Source organism: Nerophis lumbriciformis, linkage group LG34 (assembly GCF_033978685.3).
Source record: "Nerophis lumbriciformis linkage group LG34, RoL_Nlum_v2.1, whole genome shotgun sequence".
Taxonomy (NCBI): Eukaryota; Metazoa; Chordata; class Actinopteri; order Syngnathiformes; family Syngnathidae; genus Nerophis; species Nerophis lumbriciformis.
Genome location: NC_084581.2, coordinates 1,250,844 through 1,265,138, shown reverse-complemented (window position 1 = coordinate 1,265,138; position 14,295 = coordinate 1,250,844). Strand labels below are relative to the sequence as shown.

General features: G+C 39.0%; 1 protein-coding gene across 1 annotated transcript; it reads right to left on the bottom strand.

Annotated features, from left to right (window-relative positions):
• Nucleotides 1-4,592: 4,592 nt before the first annotated feature.
• On the bottom strand, nucleotides 4,593-7,463 carry ccn2a (cellular communication network factor 2a). The gene is made up of 5 exons (XM_061929494.1): nucleotides 7,221-7,463; nucleotides 6,928-7,144; nucleotides 6,597-6,851; nucleotides 6,290-6,501; nucleotides 4,593-5,624 (listed from the first exon to the last, which is right to left on the bottom strand). Exons 1-5 carry the CDS (start codon nucleotides 7,281-7,283, stop codon nucleotides 5,328-5,330), a joined length of 1,044 nt encoding a protein of 347 aa, XP_061785478.1. The 5' UTR covers nucleotides 7,284-7,463; the 3' UTR covers nucleotides 4,593-5,327.
• Nucleotides 7,464-14,295: the final 6,832 nt, after the last annotated feature.

The window sequence follows — 14,295 nt, the reverse complement described above, 5'->3', positions numbered from 1 at the left end:
CAAACTGTAAACTCCTGTTTTTACAAAGATGTATGTCATCAATCAATCAATCAACGTTTATAACCACAAATGCCTAAAAAGGCTTCACAAATCACAACAACATCCTCGAATCAGAACCCACATCCGGGCAAGAAAAAACTAAATCCAATGGCAACAATGAGAAACTTGGGAGGGACTGCAGATGTGGGGACAGGTGCAATGGTCCAACTGATGTATAAAAGAGCAGTCCACCCCGGGTCCCGACTTGGACCAGGTACCGCCGACTCCGTGGAAACTGATCTGTGGCCACCTGATAACCTCTCTATGCAGGAGAGGGGAGCTGAGCAGAAAAGAGAAGCGGCAGGTCAAAAGTTCTAAAAAGGAGTCTATTTAAAGGCTAAATTATATAAATGAGTTGTTTTTTTTTTGTCCTGTCCAGCTTCTCAGGCAAATCATATTGTTGATGTACAAACGTGTAGATGCTCATATTTGCTGTACAGATTTACTTTACAAAAGAGAAGTATGGGATACTTCTCTTGTTGCCTTATTTGTATCTAACTTTATTTAATGGCTCTATATTAATGTTTGGCGCAGCCAGACCGCAGCAGAAGGGGATAGAAAGAGAGAAAAAGGAAGACACCGGGCGAAATTGCGGGGAGAAGAGGAGGATAAGACAGAGAGACAACAACAACAACAACAACAGCAGAACAGCATCAGCAAATAGGATATGTACAAATATGATACAAAAAGTGATAGCAACGAAGCAGTTAGTGAAGTAAATATTAATAACACAGAAATGACAATGAACATTATTACACTACAAATGGAGCAATAAAAATAACAATAGAAATAGTCCTATTGATAATGAATAATAACAATAATTACCTCTATTATCAACAATATCATTGTTTTTAATGCAACAATACATATATGTAATGATAACTTGAATTACAAAAGAAAGCAGATAAATGGAGGGGAAGAAAGAGATGCGAAATGTATGAACCTTGTAGATTGTTATAGTAAAAATAGGTTAAGCTTTGTCAGTGTGCCATGTGTTACACAATTTCCCCTAGGGGAACAATGTTAATATATGTTTGATGAAACGTGATTATATGCATAAGTGTATTTATGCATATGTACTTGTATATGTACAGTATGTGTATATGTATGTTTGTACAGTGAATGTGAGTGTGATATGCACTACTGTATTTGTGTATGTATGTATAAATGAGTTTTAAAATTGGGTTTAAATGCTTCTACTGAGGTAGTATCTCTAAATGTCAGAGGTGGGACCAAGTCATTGTTTTGCAAGTCACAAGTAAGTCTCAAGTCTTTGCCCTCAAGTCCGAGTCAAGTCCCGAGTCAAGACAGGCAAGCCCCGAGTCAAGTCCAAAGTCAAGACTGGAAAGTCTCAAGTCAAGTCCTAAGTCCTGGATTTTGAGTTTCGAGTCCTTTCAAGTCCTTTTAACCACAGACTAATATATTAACACAGATTGTGTATGCTTTTCAAACGCTGTATTTATTTATTAAAACAAGTGCATTTTAAATTGCAGGAAAGAAAATTGTGCTGACATTGCACTTTATAATAGCACTATTAACCAGTCATTTTAAACATGAACTCATTCCTTTACAGAACAAACACATTGAAAAATAAAGTGCAAATGTACTTATTTGTACAAAAGTGTTAACATTGAAAAAACATGACATATACGTGAACATAACAAAAAAGTTGTACTTTTTATATGTCAGGGCCCTATGCTGCATTGCATTTGCAAAAGACCAAATTAGCCAAGAGTCTGTCAGTCATTTGTGCACGATGGGGGCGTAGTATGATGCCACCATGGCTGAAAACTCGCTCCACTGGAGCACTGGAGGCAGGCACTGCCAAGACTCTCATGGCCACTCGGAACAGTGTAGGAAGAGTCTTCATGTTCAATGCCCAGAACAAAAGGGGGGAGAGAGTTGTTTTGGGTTGGTGCACTACTTGTAAGTGTATCTTGTGTTTTTTATGTTGATTTAATTAAAAAAAGAAAAAAAAAAAAAATTATTTCTTGTGCGGCCCGATACCAATCGATCCACGGACCAGTACCGGGCCGCGGCCCGGTGGTTGGGGACCACTGAGGTAAACAACCAACAGTATGTCAGAAAGCTAGCTAAAACGGTACACATATTCATAATATAGTATACATTTTAACTGACCTTTATTTTACTATTTTTGTCTTTTTTTAGGTGGCTAAAATACGCGGTGCTGCTGACCGCCGTCTAACGTTACGTGTGATATTTTGACTAACGTAACCCTGCTTAAAAAAAATCACTGAACAAAAAGTATGAATAAGGTAGTGAACTGCAACAGATTCCCGTGTTTGCAATAACATTATAACGTTAGCAGTGAGTTTACAGCCTCACTGATTTAACTACACAGCAAATAAAAGTCACGTTACTTAGCCAATAAACGTTATCTTACTTTCAAAACTTACCGTTCTTTGTGCAACTTCAAATGCCGGACGAAGTTGGAAGTTGTTGCCTCTCCATCAGTCATTTTCGAACCACATGTGTTGCATACTGCAAACCGTTTTGTGTTGACCACCTCGTAATTTTTATACCCAAACAAAATTATTTTAGGTATCATTTTTTGTTCACTGGCGTGTGGTTTGGACATGTCTTCTTCGTTGGTTGTCCTGCAATTTGATTGGATGAATGCTGTGTGATGAAAACAAAGTAGATCTAATTTGATTGGCTGTTGTACTGAGCGCACACCAGCTGACACACGCAACGCTGATAGACAAGTACACAATGAAAAATACGGAGCGCTCCCGAATAACTTTTTCATCTTTGGGTTTTGGGGAAAGTAGCAAGTCATGTCAAGTCATGTCAATTCAAAAGGCTCAAGTCCAAGTGAAGTCACAAGTCATTGATGTTAAAGTCTAAGTCAAGTTGCAAGTCTTTTTACATTTTGTCAAGTCGAGTCTAAAGTCATCAAATTCATGACTCGAGTCTGACTCGAGTCCAAGTCATGTGACTCGAGTCCACACCTCTGCTAAATGTTACCGGTAGGGCATTCCAGAGTACAGCTGGAGCCCGAATAGAAAACACTCTGGGCTATGGGAATCACTAAAAGGCAGGAGTTCTTAAATAGGATGGAGCGCATAGACAAACGCATGAATAATGACCTCAGCGTTGGTGGTGGACAAAATGGGACGAATTTTAGCGTTAGTACGGAGATGTAAGAAGGCTGTTTTAGTAACACTCTTAATGTGTGACTCAAATGAGAGAGTTGGGTCGAAGATAATACCCAGATTCTTTACCGAGTCGCTTTGTGTAATTGTTTGGTTGTCAAATGTTAAGGTGGTATTATTAAATAAGTGTCGTGTCTAGCAGAAGTGATAAACAATATTTTCGTTTTCTTAGCGTTAAGATGCAAAAAGTTGCTGGACATCCATTGTTTAATTTCATTTAGACACGCCTACAGATGACTACAATATGGCGTGTTGGTCAGCTTTAGGGGCATGTAGTGGGTGTCATCAGCATAAAAGTGAAAGCTAACACCGTATTTGTGTATGATGTCACCTAGCAGCATGTAGATGCTGAAGAGTGCAGGGCCAAGAACCGAACCCTGTGGAACTCCTCACATTACCTTAACATACTCCGAGGTCAGATTGTTATGGGAGATGCACTGCATCCTATCAGTAAGATAGGAGTTAAACCAAGAAAAGGCTAAGTCTGACATACCAATACGTGTTTTGATACGTTCTAATAGAATGTTATGATCAACGGTATCGAAAGCAGCGCTAAGATCAAGAAGCAGCGACATGGATGACGCATCAGAATCCATAGTTAGCAATAGATCATTAGTCATTTTTGCGAAGGCTCTCTCCGTAGAGTGATTTGCCCTGAAACCGAACTGAAAGGGTTCACCGAGATTGTTAGACGGTAAGTGTTCATTTAGCAAAAGGCAGGATTTTAGAGATAAAGGGGAGGTGCGACACCGGCTGGTAGTTTTGCAGGAGGTCAGAATCAAGTTTAGGTCTTTTGGGCAGAAAATGAACAAACCACTGTTTTGAATGCTCGGGGAACAGTACCAAAGGAAAGTGATAAGTTAATAATATTTAGCAATGATGGTCCTAATATTACAAACAGCTCTTTTATAAGTTTCCCAGGAAGTGGGTCAAGTAAACATGTTTGTTTTGTCCTATTTACGAGTCACACGAGTTCCTCTAATGTTTTTTTTTTTTTAAATAGAGAGATTATTTTTGCCAGTCGAGTGGGTGGAGCTACTGGGAGAAGTCATTTGTTGTGTCAGCAATGCTACTATATTAAAAAATATATTTAGGATCGTTTTTATTGAGGCGGATGAGATTGAAGAAATAATTAGTTTAGCTATGGTAAGAGCGTGTTTATAAGTTATTAAACTATCACTCCAAGTTTCGTCGCATGCCGTTTGCGTGCCAGCTTTCTACATGATCGTTTAAGAGCTCTGGTTTATTCTGTGAATATTATATTCATTTTATTGCAGTTTGCAGTGGTGTATGATTTAATGTCACAGAACAGCTAAAAGTGTAAGTTTGTGTGTGTTTAAACTGATTCAAAACAGACAAATAAAGGGAGCTGTCATGTTTGTATCAAAAAATATAACATTTTTATTTCCAGCTACAAAGTCAAACATGTAACAATGTGTCACACTTCTCAATAAAATAGTACAAAATACTGTCGTCCAAAAATAACTAATGATACATTTTCCAAAGCACAGAACACATTTGGCTTTAAATTAACTTACAATGTACAAATATTTACATCATTTACACAAAAAAAGGAATGAAATATTTCTTCCAGTCTTTTTCTTTCTATTCATGTACAAAATAGGCTCTTTTTCCTTCTTTTTCTCAGTGCGTCCTAACTTGTTTTTCCCTCCTTGGGACGGAAACTCATATACACACACACACACACACACACAGACACACATTGTCAGATAGACACACACACACACATTCAACCATGTTTGCAAAGAGGAGGAACAGTGGCCTGCTGTGGTCTGCAGACACCCTCTATGGGCGGGGGAAGTATTACACACCTCATTTCGAGAGGCGGTCAAATTTAAAAGTAAAAAATGGACGGTTGGAAAGCTAATCAAAGCAAAATGGACATTATAGTGCAGGAATCTCTCTGAGCTGCAAGGCAAGCTTCCGTCTGAGCTCTCAAAGTGCACGGCCGCACACGACGACACGTGTCCGACTACTTTTCCAACAAAGAAAGTCAAAAGAACACCAAAAAGTTGCAGGCTTCATATACCGAGCTACGGATGAGATGTTTTCAAGTCACAAAGGTGCCGCGTTGCTACCACCTGGTGGCCCTCACGCCATGTCTCCCATCATCTTCTTGTAGTACATAGACTCGAAGATGTCGTTCTCGCCGGGGCAGTTGTAGTGGCAGGCGCACGACTTGATGAACATCATGTGCTTCTTCATCACCTGCCCGTCGGGGCACTTGAACTCCATGGGCAGGGTGGTGGTCCGGTGGGGGGTGCAGCAGCGGCCGTCCAGGCACACACCGCAGAACTTGGGGCGGTAGGACTTGGTGGTGGTACAGCCGGAGATCTCGAACTTCATGGGCTTGGAGAGCCTTGGAGTGCGAATACACTTTTTCCCTTTCTGTTGAAATAAAGGATGATCATTTAATTTAATGATATCATATTTGAGTTATCCATATTTTATCTTAATTTGGTTTTATTTTTATTCTATAACATCTCATTTAATGATGCCTATGTATTTGATTTAATTTATTGATATTTTAATTTGATTTAATCATAATTTATTTAATCATCAATTTTAATATTTTTTATCATATTTCATATGATCTTATTTTACTTTATATTATTGAATTTTATTTTTCCCCATAGTACATTTATAAAAAAAGGCAGTCATTTAATCCAATCAATCAAATCACATTTCCTTAAACGGTCTTCAACATAACTGGCACATTTACAGAAATGTTTACAAATGTGTACATCCCTATAAATAAACAAATAAATAAATAAAATAATACTATTTTGCTTATTAGTGCATGTTTTCCTTCTTTACCAAAAGTATGTTTATTTAATTCTATTCTAATAACTGCAATTTTTGGAGTGAATATATACATTTTGTTTTATGACTTTTTTTTTTTTTTTCATTTAACTTATTTTGATTTGGCTCAGCAGTGATAGCAAATAAAGAACAATAATTTTATAGCATTTAATTGTAATTTATTTTTATAAAATTCTATATAAATGATAGATTTTTTTTAATTAAATGAAAGTCGTAATTTTGGGACTCACCCTGATGCTCTGCTCCAGCTGGGACTCGCAGGGCCGCACCATGCACAGGCGGGTCTGCTTCTCCAGGCGACATTCGCGGTTATCGTTTGTGACCCGGGTGGAGACCCCCAGGCCGCAGGTCTTGGAGCAGGCGCTCCATTCGGTGGTCTGAACCAGGCAGTTCTCCCTCATCATGGAGGGATCTGGGCCATAGGTCTCCTCTTGGCGGTAAGCTGTGAGGACAACAACAACATGAGGATGAGAGGAGATCATTTCATGGTAAGTGTGTGTGTATGTGAGTTTGTGTGTGTGTGTGAGTGTCACTCACCAGGCAAAAGGGAGCCCATGAAGCTGTTTGTGTGCTGCGTGGCGTCGCACACCCACTCCTCGCAGCACTTCCCAGGCACCTTGACCCGTCTGGGCATGGGGCAGTCAGGACTGGGCAGGCGCACGTCCATGGAGCAGAGGGGAACGCAGCCCACAGCTCCATCCAGGCAAGTGCACTGATACTTGCAGCTGCTCTGGAAGCTTTCGCCGCTTTTGTACACCATTCCTCCAAAAACACAGGTGGCGCCCTCCCTCGCTGGAACAAAAGACAAGGTCAGCATCCGGCTCATGAAGCCCACTTTGAAAGAAGGGGGTGTGTTGGATGTTCTTACCTGTGCAGACTCCGATGCGTCTGTTGATGGGAGAGCCAAAGTCGCAGTAGAGACCCTTGTGGGGGTCACAGGCGTCCCTCTCGGTACAGAGCTCCCCCATCTGCTTGGCGCACACTCTGCAGCAGCCGCAGCCGTCCGGCACCAGGCTCACGCCGGGGGCGCATTGAGGGGGGGCGGCGGGGCACGAGCACTGACCGCTGCACTCCTGACCTGCAGCCTGGACGCACAAACACGCTTTTAGACGCAGGGCAGACACAAGCGGACCAGAGACGACCAAGAAGGCGCAGACTTACCATGCAGGCAAAGACAATGCACACAAAAGGCAGCAAAATCACTTTCTTCATTCCGGCAGACATCTTATTTTTCTTTTTCTTGAACTTTTTCAAAGAAAGATTCTTCCTGAAATTCGTCTGGGAGGCGATTAGTTTTCCTGTCCTCAGAGCGAGTAGAAAGCGTCCGCGATCGAGTCGATCTGGCGTCTAAGGTGCTGGACTCCTAGGTGAAAGCTAAAGTTTAGCTTCGGTTGGTCCGAGGGTTCGGTCTGAGTTCTGTTCGCAGTGGAGCGCCGCTTTTATGGCCCTCGGCCCTCGTGGTAACGCGTCATCAAGGGGGAGGAGAAGGGTGTGTGTGGGGGGGCCTGAATGGAGAGCCAACCCTGGACAAACATGGACATGCTTGGCATTCTTTCCTGGCTTCCTGACACCCCTCTCCCCCTCCTCCAGACAGCCCACATTCCTGCTGTCTGAAGCTCACCCCCCCCTCTCAGCTTTCATCTGGAAAGGTGAAGTCGGCTTGGAGACCCCCCACTGGGAAATTCCTCAAACCTGACTTCACAAACAACCACACTATATATATATACAGTATATATATATACAAACGTCCATTTTTTAAATGAACAAGCAGCGGGAAGAAAAGGAAGGTATGATATTTTCAGGAGAAAAACAAATGTTTTTGGTGGTTTTAAGGTCCTCCAATGAGGGCCACTTAATGAAAAATCAAAGGATGGAAGGACTTAAAGCTAATAAGTTACTTAAAGCTAACTTAAATTACTTTTCAATTTAGATTTAAATCTATTGTATTGTTATTCAAATATTAAAAGACAAAACTTATCAACTTTATTGTAGGCAACAGAGCATACAAACATTACTTAATGGTGTCCTAGTCCAATTCGGGTACTGGATATCGACCCGACATCAACAATAACAACAACAACAACAACAAACAAGTATCGGATTATATGTGCTTGCATATAAAATGTGTGATATAATATCCATTACAAGCAGTCCTGCAGCGTGTTTACTTGTGCAAAGCTGGACAGTCAGTTAACATCTAAATGTCCTCCAAAAGGCTTTTCTTGTATGTTAGTCAAGTCATTTACAAAAGGTAAACATGGTAGGCTATAGGCTACTAGGAGCTAGCAGATACACAACAGCTAAGCACACAATAGCACACAAGCCAGACATACGTAGTAAGTGTCCTTAATTGAACAATACTGCAGTCTAAAACATCACATTCATCAATATAAACAAGAATCAAATAATTAAAGTTGCATATTACTTACACATACAAAGTCTCCAAGGCGGAAACATATCAAAAATATCCAACAACAAACATGTCCGCATCATTCAACATAATGGGTTATGATCTTAACTTCATGAATTATTGTGACCACTGGGTGTTGCTTAAAAAAACCCAATTACCACTCCACTTCAATTTAAAGACAGCATAAGTCATTCCAGACGCCTAATAATAAATAGGTTAGTGTTTTGTATACCTACCACTGTTCTCTTTTTGACAAATTTTACTTGATCAAACCTTTTCTAACATTTTACAATACAAAGTAATAAATGCATGCATGATTCCTGCTCCTATCGTATCGGATTAATATCAGCATCGGCCAATACTCAAGGCTTCAATATTGGTATTGAATTAGAAGTGGAAAAAGTTGCATCGGTAGACCCCTATTATTAGTTAGATAATATTTGTTACATTACCACTTCTTTTTTTTCTTTTTTTTCTTCTATTTGATTTTTTAAAATGTGCTATGGGCCAAAAACAAGCTGCAGCCCACTTGGATCACAAATAAAAATAATAAAATGTTAATGCAAATTTGTCTGCACACTTAGGTCCTGATTTGCTAAAGGTTTGCGTGTACTAAAACACATGCAAACCCGATAGCACACGCAAATCTGATCTACTAAACATGTGCAAAGTGGATTGCGTCTTTTATGTGAGCAGAATAAGGTGTGCAATCCATTTGGCGTCTCTGTCCTCATTAGTATGCAAATTATATGCTTATTCTCAAAACGTCCACAATATTGGGAGGACAAAATGCTAATTTAATTATTTGGCACACGCAATGTAATTGATCTACATTCATCACCGCGTTGGAAGCACCATTTTGCGTTTTATTTAGCACATGTCAGAAGGACGTGCAAACTGACAGTTCCGCACACGGCTGTGAGAGAGTGCTTGTGCTGCACAGACACACGATGGACATATGTGTGTGTGTCAACATTTTTGGAAGTCTGGAATAAAATATATACTAGACGTATCGTCTATTCAGCAACATCCTTTTGTAATTTCATAGCTGCTAGAGTACTTAAGGGGCTGATTAAAACAAATTAAATTGATGCGTTTTGGTGTAATTTTATATTTTTTAATGACATTGTTTTTTTCACATACAGTATTACTATATAGCCTATATGATAACAACTTTTTGAAGTATGCATTTTTTTCCGTCTTGAGTACGGTAGTGCAGCCTCCCTCCCATGCACCTTTAGCGGTAAAAAAAAAAGTGGTGTCTATGTCGATGCTCTGCATGACTGCTTCTAAAATGCCCATAAAAAGTGGTACATGTCTCCTACATGTTTGAAAACATAACACAATGCTGCAGGTAGGAGCATAACTAGAATGTGCAATAAATGACAGTCTCTTTATGGTGATGGCCACACAAATGTACACAAAAATCCTCATTTAAATAATGCGGTCTGCGCCACTTTTCAATTAATGTATTAATAGTACACGCAACTTTATAGATTGGACACACTGTTTAGCGCAATTTATTTGGATCTTAGTAGGTCAGGCCCTTAATGTTCCCGATTAATACAGTCACCTGTGTGACGTTGGCCCCTTGTATTTGCAAATATAAAAGAACACTACTGTATACGTTTTCGTTTGTGCTGTTCCAAGTTTTTAAGTAATTCGAAAACACATTTTCTGACCAGTGTTGTCATACAGCCCCACCAGCTTCAAATCTTAATAAACTTGTCCGAAACATTGTGCTATGTTTTGTGCTGTCAAAAAAAACATTTGGGTTTTAATATTAACATTTTATTATTATTCACACGCAGACCAAACACATAGAATAACATGTATCTATACTTAAACAGCCTTAAATTGGAAATAAACTGCTGAACACCAAATGACTCACATTTGTATTACACCATGTTCTTTTATTTTTAACAGTGCCTAACTTATTTTTACAATTCTACGACTGTATTTAATTATTTTAACTTTTTTTTACAAGTGTATAACTATTGTATTAATATTAACTTATTTTTAATTTGTACAAAAGTATTATATTAATATGAACTTGTTTTTACGCTTATACGACTGTATTTTATTATCTTATTTTCACAATGATACGACTATATTCCATTATTATTTACATATTTTTACACTCTTATAATTATTTTCTATTATTAACTTCTTTTTACACTTATACCTCTGTATTCTATTATCATGCACTTATTTTTACACTTTTACGACTGTATTTTAAAAATATTAACTTTGTATTACACCCATACGACTGTATTCTGTTATAAACTTCTATCTTACTGTTATAAGACTGTATTGTATCATTAACTTCTACTTCTACTTTAACTTATACGACTATATCTTATTATTATTAACTTCTTTTTACACTCCTACAACTGTTTTATTATAATCAGCTTATTACACTTATACGACTGTATTATATAACTATTAACTTCTTCTTACACTTACATGACTATATTATATAACTATTAACTTCTTCTTACACTTACATGACTATATTATATAACTATTAACTTATTGCTATACTTCTACAACTGTATTCTATTATCATTACTTATTTTTACATTGATATGACGATATTCTATTATTATTAACTCATTTTACACTTTTACGACTGTATTTTATTAATATTAACTTTGTATTACACCCATACGACTGTATTCTGTTATAAACTTCTATCTTACTGTTATACGACTGTATTGTATCATTAACTTCATTTTTGACTTATACGACTATATCTTTTTATTATTAACTTCTTTTTACACTCCTACAACTGTGTTTTATTATAATCAGCTTATTACACTTATACGACTGTATTATATAATTTTTAACTTCTTCTTACACTTACATGACTGTATTATATAACTATTAACTTCTTGCTATACTTCTACAACTGTATTCAATTATCATTACTTATTTTTACATTGATATGACGATATTCTATTATTATTAACTCTTTTTACACAATACGACCGTATTCTATTATTATTAACATCTTTTTACACTTGTGTAACCATCAAAAATGCTACGTAACTTATGACTAAAAGCAAGAACAAAACGCTCAAAAAGAAGCGGAGCGCATTATTTCATCACAGTGTCTGCACTTTTATACCCAAAGGAGTGTTTACATGGAGAAAAAGTGTGTCACAACGTTGCTGAGTAGAGGAAAGAAAATGAGTGAGCTGGCCCATTGTGTCGTCCTCTTCTGGGCTTGTGCGGTTATGTCTGGGGACGCCGCAAAGGCATTTTTGTCCGACCTCGTCATTGCTTTATGATGCATGGATGTCATTCTGAGCTTCTCTCATCTACAGCCAGACTGACGTTTTACGACATCTGCTGTTGTCATTAAGGGGCTGATGCTAGAATCATTTCTAGTTGTACGTCTATGATGTGAAAAAAGACCGTCCACCATCAGTCTAAAGCGGTGCATTATTACATGATGACAAATACAGCAATGCCATTGGTCCTCATGAAAAAAACAATCATCAGGAATCTGAAGAAGGCACAAATGTTCAATGTCAAACTTAATGGAAAAGTGAAAAAGACTAAGTTTTGGAAGGAAAACAAGCAGAGTATTTGACGTAATATGCACATTTGTCAGTTTGGTGAACAAAAACAGTGGTTGAAAAAAATCCACTTGTCTAAACATTGGTTATTTTCACACTTAAACAATGTTCATAGGAAGTGCTTAACTTGTTTGGACATGTACAAAATGCTAAAATATGACCTCCATCAACAATAAAAATATAACAAATGTTAAAAAAGGAAACAAATGCAGATTTTTTTATTCTATGCCAATGCCTTGGATGGCATTTGTTGGTGACAAAGGCCAAAAACGCATAGAAAAAGCACATCTATAGTAGAAGGGCCTAAACTCCAGATTTAAAACTAGATTTTCCAGCTGATAAAATGACTTGCTTTCACCATTTAAGTTAAAACTGTCTTTTTTCCGTTTTCATTAGTGGTTGACTTAGTTTTATGACCCAGCCATCCCATTCATTTTCTACCGCTTGTCCCTTTTGGGGTCGCGGGGGGGTGCTGGAGCCTAGCTCAGCTACAATCAAGCGGAAGGCAAGGTACACCCAGGACAAGTCGCCACCTCATCGCAGGGCCAACACAGATAGACAGACAACATTCACATTCACACACTAGGGCCAATTTAGTGTTGCCAATCAATCTATCCCCTGGTGCATGTCTTTGGAGGTGGGAGGAAGCCGGAGTACCCGAAAGAAACCCACGCAGTCACGGGGAGAACATGCAAACTATGACCATTATACTAAATTACGACTTTAAACATTGTAATACAGGTTTTACAATGGCCACAGTTTGACCCAGGAACAGATGATTTCAACTATTTCCATTATATAGTTCGAGATTGTTTTCGATCTTGGAGGTTCTGCTGTATTTTCTTGCTGTGATCATTGCCTTTGCCTTTAATATTTGTAGCTTTAATGAAGAAGAAAAGCACATGAATAGTGCAGACCCACACCAGGCTTTACCACTCAATTGTTAAACAGACCTGAATCCAGACCTAATCCATATCATCCTCAAAATGTTATAATTTGTTGATTATCCCATTTCTGACATTTCCAGAAAGTTTCATAAAACTCCACCCATAACTTTTGGAGTTATTTTGCTAACTAACTAACTGACTAATCAGACTAATGTTCCAGCATGTGAATGTATTTTTGTACAGTGTGTTCCAGTCATTGTGGGTATGTAGCACACATCAAATATGTATGTTTGGTACAAGATGAACCTTGAAAGGTCTGTTTTTCAGCTCGCCTTAGTAAGGACAAACCACTGCTGAAAAAATCCCGACTTAAGTGAAAAAGCAGCCGGTGAGACCCCGCCAAGACGTTCGTGCGGACATACTGTACGCCGGCGGCCATATTGAGGGAAATAACATGTCTATGTTCTGTGCGTACCGTTCTAAGGAGCTCTGGTCAGACTTGAAAAGACCAGGTGCACCATGGTGGACGTGTGCCCGACCAGGCCGAGTCACTAACTTACTGCACATCCCAGCCAGAAGTCACTGCGGGGAAAAAGACTAGACCACAGTTTGTGTATTTTTTTTGCTCCTCACAAAAAAGATCACACACCAGGCCAAACTCTTATGAAAGGCAGCCTAGCGAGCATATCGGAAATGAAAAACTCCCAGAGAAACCTGGAGCTGCAGGAATGTGTGAGGAACGCCAGCAGACAGGCTTGTGCTATTTGGAGGAAGCGTTGCCATATAAGGGCGTCTGCGCTTTGCCTAATATGGATATGTTCTCTTTGCACCCTGGATCAGCACAGTAGAGGCAGACCAGCTGAGCAGGAAGTAACACAGGCGTGAGTGAAAGTGATGTGTGTGTGTGTGTGTGTGTGTGTGTGTGTGTGTGTGTGTGTGTGTGTGTGTGTGTGTGTGTGTGTGTGTGTGTGGTCAGTCATCAGAGCCTTGGGGCTATCTAACGGAAACAGCTTGACAGGGGAGCAGGTTCAATCCAAAACATGTGAGCCCTTATGTGCGCACTCAGCGTAACAACTTTTGTGGTCTTAAAGCAACCATATGTAATAATGTCAAATTAAACATTTCCCGACTCACTAGCATCTCCGTTATTGTCATGGTGACATAAGATCACATACGATCAGCCAGAACATCTATTGTGTGCTCGCATTTGCATCAGTGCTAGTTGCCTGTTGTCAGTCACTTATTTACCATCTTCAACTAAGATGCAAACATTAGTCAAGAGGTCTTTAACAAGGGGTCTGTGACCCCAGGGTGTTTGCAGAGGTACAGCAGGGGGCCTGTTACATTTTTGGTTG